At 39.0% G+C, this 5,469-nt stretch overlaps 1 protein-coding gene across 1 annotated transcript; it reads left to right on the forward strand.

The window, feature by feature from the left end:
- Positions 1 to 2,110: 2,110 nt before the first annotated feature.
- Positions 2,111 to 3,958, forward strand: LOC136043285 (uncharacterized; the record flags this gene model as incomplete). The annotated part of the gene is made up of 1 exon (XM_065728212.1): positions 2,111 to 3,958. A coding segment is annotated over exon 1 (1,848 nt), but the record flags the coding sequence as incomplete, so codon positions are not given.
- Between the last annotated feature and the right edge of the window lie 1,511 nt (positions 3,959 to 5,469).

Here is a 5,469-nt window from a genome sequence, read left to right on the forward strand (position 1 = left end):
GAAAACTTAAACTTTTGACACAGGAAAAGAGCTTTTAATCACATTCTTTACCATTTGCAATCATAAAATAGTCTAATATCTTCATTTTTTCAACATACGTAGCTATTACCCTCGAAAACTAAAACTTTTGAAATTGGAAAAGAGCCTTTAATCACATTATTTACCATTTGCAATCATAAAATAGTCTAATATCTTCATTTTTTCAACATACGTAGCTATAACCCTCGAAAACTAAAACTTTTGACATAGGAGAAAGAGCTTTTAATCACATTCTTTACCATGTGCAATCATAAAATAGTCTTATATCTTCATTTTTTCCACAGACAAAGCTATTACCCTCGAAAACTAAAACTTTTGAAATAGGAAAAGAGCCTTTAATCACATTCTTTACCATTTGCAGTCATAAAATAGTCTAATATCTTCATTTTTTCAACATACGTAGCTCTTACCCCCCGAAAACTAAAACTTTTGAAATAGGAAAAGAGCCTTTAATCACATTCTTTACCATTTGCAATCATAAAATTGTCTAATAGCTTCATTTTTTCAACATACGTTGCTCTTACCCCCCGAAAACTAAAACTTTTGAAATAGGAAAAGAGCCTTTAATCACATTCTTTACCATTTACAATCATAAAATAGTCTAATATCTTCATTTTTTCCACGGACGTAGCTATTACCCTCGAAAACTAAAACTCTTGAAATAGGAAAAGAGCCTTTTCCTCTTGATCCAGTCTTTGACCTATATAGATCTAAACTAGTTTTATTGTTTGGCCAGTTTTCAGCTTTTTGGATAGTTAGTTCATTGCGCAACGATTGCCTTTGGATATAGTTGGATTGATCTGGTTTTTGTTGGCCACTAAAGACAAAATTTTTGAGAAAAGCTCGAAGGGCGGTACGAGGGTAAATAAGAAAGGCATATCGAAGGTAAGATTTTGGCATAATATTTAATACCCTAAGATGAGCGACGAAGGTATAAAACAACTGATAAAGGAGATGCAAAGTCTAAGAGCCTCAGTAAATAAAATAGAGGTTTTGGCTGAGGGAATTGAAGGCCTAAAGACGATTTTTCGGAATTTTCTTGCAGGGTAGAGGAAACCAACAGAACAATTAAATCGGAGATAGCGGGACTGGCATTAAGCTGCTCGACTGTTAATAAAGATTTGCGGAAAACCCAGTCCAAGATAGATTTTCTTGAAAAAGAATTGAAGAACATGAATTTGATTATATACAATTTTGACCCTAAACATCGAGGACCCAGTCTAGCGTCAGATATTTTGTCATGCTTAAATGAAATTGTCCCGAATTTGGATCTAGAGAGGCGAGACATAAAGGATATTTTCCGCCTTCGCTCTAAAAATAATGGCGTGCCCCCGGTTGTCATTAAATTTATTAGCAAGCCTCTGAGAGATTTGGTGTTGAGATCCTCTGGGCTATTTAGCCGTCATAAGTTGTATATATCCCCTGACTACACGGAAAGAGAGCGTATGGCTCGAGATAAGTTAAAACCACTGCTAGTGGAGGCTAGGTCAAAAAATATGCCTGCTAAATTAAGGGGGGTAAGGCTAATTTTACAGGACAAGATTTTGACGTATGATTTTGAGAATGAGAAAATAATTGAAGTAAGTGGTCCGAGTGTTAGAGATATGGACCCGATAGCTTTGGGAAGGCTTCAAGGTCAGAGCCGTCAGTCCCTTGACCATGAGACTCCAACGCGTAGCAGGGCAGAATCTACAGGTAGCTTGCAAGGATATTTTTCAGCCAATGAAAATGAATTGGACGATCCAAACACGGATATTCGAACCACAACGACATTTATTACACCGAAAAATACGGTTGCTTTGAAGATGCTGGGAGGCCTGAACCACGGGCCAAACGCGACCATGCTAGGATAATAAGTCCAAGTGACGATCAAAATCAACCTATCAGAAAGTCACGATTAGTGGGAGTGCTCAACCAGGAAGCACCAATGGATGGCAGTGGTCTTGAGGTGAGGGCAAGTGATGGTGAAAGCGTGTCAAGAGAACAGCCGAGTCAAGGGTCTATAGTAACTGCTGGTGATGAATAGGAAACGGGGGGCCATAGTGAAAATTCTAGTGAAAGGGTAGTACGCATGGTGCATTGGAATATTCAAGGGTTTTCAGCGACAAAACTAAGTAATCTGTTGAAGGAAGCGTGTATTGATAATGAAAAGAAAGATATAGTTGGACTAGTAGAGACATGGAGTGATGGGAAAAACCCATTAAGTGTTGAAGGGTACAATGTTTTTGAAAGAGTGAGAAATAAATCGAGTAATGGTCGACATTATGGGGGGATAGCGATATTGATCCGGGATGATATATTTGATAGCATCCATAGGCTATTGAGTGCGTCAGAAAATATTGTGTGGTTACAAATGTCCATGTGGGATAAGAGGTATGTTATAGGCTGTGTATATATACCCCCTGAAAATAGTTCTTATATGAATGAATATACATGGGACATATTAATTGAGGAGTATGTTAATTATGTTGAGTTGTTTAGTGACCATTTTTTTGTATTACTAGGTGATTTCAACACCTACACGGGTACGAGTACGGAGGTTGAAGACATACAGGTGGATCTTGGCAACCCTTGCTTATCAGGTATGGAGAGTATGGTTGAATGGTATGGAAGAAACGGATGTCCGAAAGGTAGGACAAGCAAAGATGAAACTAGGAGGAAAAATAGGTGGGGCCATAAGTTGATAAATTTTTGTAGTGAGGGTCGGTTGATAATTTTGAATGGAAGGGTGGGTAAAGATCATGAAATGGGAGATTTTACGTGCTTTGGTTCGGGGAAGCCTAGCGTGATTGATTATATTATGGTTGATAGGAGGTTATGGGAAAATTGTTTGGATTTTTATGTTATGGATGTTGTAGGATCAGACCACCAGCCAATAGAGGTAGTCATGAAGGCAGGACAGGCGAAGAAATGGATGTATGAGATAGAGGGTGAGAGATATAGTTGGAGGAATAAGGGGAAGAGGGAATATAAGGGTAGGAAGGTAATGAAGCAGCAGATTAGGGTAGATTGTATGGAGGAAAACCGTTTGAAAAATATGTTGGAAAGTGAACAGATGCAGAAAAGGGCGGAGGAATGCATATATGTACTGGGAGAAGGGAAGTTAGAAGAAGCCGTGCAAGAAATATCAGAGGAAGTATACCAGAAATGCAGTGGGATATCAAATAACAAGGAGAGGGTGAGAAATACAAACGAATTCTTTGATGAGGATTGTCGGAGGCTGAAAGTAAACCTTATTCAACTTCTCAGGAAAGTGAAAGGAGCACTAAATGACCAGGAAATGAATAAACACTTATCGGAGTACCGAACAGAGAGAAAAATCTACAAGAGGTTATTAAAAATGAGAAAAAAACAAGTAGAAGAGATTAGGGCTATAAAGATCAGCGAGGAATACTTGTCAAAAGACCCAAAACAGTTTTGGAGTGAAGTAAGGCGGGAATTCAAGGCCAACGACAAACTCATACCTCCAGCTGAGTTGTGGAAAACATACCTGGAGAAGGACACTAGCAAAAGGGAGCAATATGAAGACGGTATAGGGAGTTTAGTAGAGGAGCTACGAGAGCAGAATGGTTTCCCCTTAAGACAAGAGGATTATAGTCTATTAGAACCGATTAAGGTAGAGGAAGTTTGTGCAAGCCTAAAAGGAATGAAGGGATCTTCGGCGCCGGGGGTGGATGGAATACCAGCAAAGATTTGGAAAATGGGGAAAACAGCTCTAGTACCAGTTTTAGCAGCAGTTTTCAGTTTTGTGACTGAAAATAGGAAATGGCCTGACCAGTGGAATGTGTCAGTAGGAATACCAATTTTCAAAAAAGGTAACAGACAGGATCGTAGTAATTATAGAATAATTAGTTTAGGAAATGTGATGAGTAAGATTTTCTGCAAGGTTATAGACTCAAGATTAGGGAAGTGGTTGGAGGTAAGGGAACTGCTATCCCCTTTTCAGGTAGGGTTTAGAAAAAATCATAGTGCAGTAGATCATAGTTTTACTTTGAGAATTATGGTAGAGAAGTATAGGAAAGGAAAAGGGGGGAGGTTATATGCAGCGTTTTTAGACCTGAAAGGAGCATATGATAATGTCGATAGGAACCTGTTAATGTTAAACCTGTTATCTTTAGGACTGCCTCACTATTTCGTATTGTTGCTGTGCGAAATGTATAAATATGTGAAGTTAGTAGTGAAAGTCGCGGGAAAGTGCTCAACTCCGGTGCAATCTTTATTGGGACTAAAGCAGGGATGTGTGCTGTCACCAAAATTGTTTAGCCTCTATTTAAATGATGCCAATGAATTTTTCGCTAAGAATAATGCACCAATGTTATCGATAGATTGGCTTAAACTGTGCTTACTACTATTTGCTGACGACATCGTATTACTGGCTGAAACAAAGGAGAAACTGCAACAATTATTAGAGATTACGGAGGTTTATTTGGAAGAAGAAGTTAATCCTGAACACATCGAAGTCAGTGGTGATGGTATTTGGTCGTAAAGCCATGGAAAGTGAAGATGTGAATTTTTCCTTTAAAGGTGAAACTATACCAGTGAATAATGAATTTGTTTATCTTGGGGTAAAGTTTACTAGTAATGGGAAATTCAGTGGGCATATGGATCTAGCGAATGCAAGGGGGAGGTATATTAGCGGCGAAATAGCGAGGAGTAGTCTTAGACGGGTGAGAGATATTAGAGTACATAAGAGGATTTGGACAAGTAAGATAGTACCGGCGATGCATTATGGAGCAGAGATCTGGGGCTATCGGAAAGGTCCAAAACTTGAGGTGGTTATGATGAGATATTATAAGAGGATGTTAGGACTATGGGATTCGTTTAGTAATTTGGTAATCCAGGGGGATTTAGGGCTAGTATCGCTGCGATCTATGAGGCTAGTGACCATGGTGAGATATTGGGTTAGGATACTGGGTATGCAGAGATTTACGGTAGCAAAGGCAGCATACTTAGAGGCGTTGAGACAGAATAGTAAAACAGGGTGGCCGGCGGAGATTAAGGACATCTTAGACAAGTGTGGATTAGGAGAATGGTGGAATGAAGGAAAGGGGATTATGGGTATGGAGGAAATAGTAATAAGGGAGGTACAAGAGAGATTGAAGAATCAAGAAATACAGATATGGTGGGAAAGTCTGGATCGTTCAGGGTCGTTAAAATTTTATAAACAGATAAAGAGGAGTTGGGGGGAGGAGGTATTTTGGAAGGTTGGGTTAAGTAGAGAGGATTTGAAGGCGTATTTGGATTGGAGGGGAAATGGATTTTTGATTGGGGAAAAAAGAAAGTATCAAGGGAGAAAAGGAGAGAAGGTAGTATCTATTGCTTGTCCTATGTGCGGATCTCAGGATGAAAGTTTAATACATTTTGTGTGTGAATGTGTCGAATTGAATGATTGGAGGCGTGAGATGTATGGTAAAGAAAAATTGAATGAGA

Source organism: Artemia franciscana, unplaced genomic scaffold, assembly GCF_032884065.1.
Source record: "Artemia franciscana unplaced genomic scaffold, ASM3288406v1 Scaffold_4377, whole genome shotgun sequence".
Classification (NCBI taxonomy): Eukaryota; Metazoa; Arthropoda; class Branchiopoda; order Anostraca; family Artemiidae; genus Artemia; species Artemia franciscana.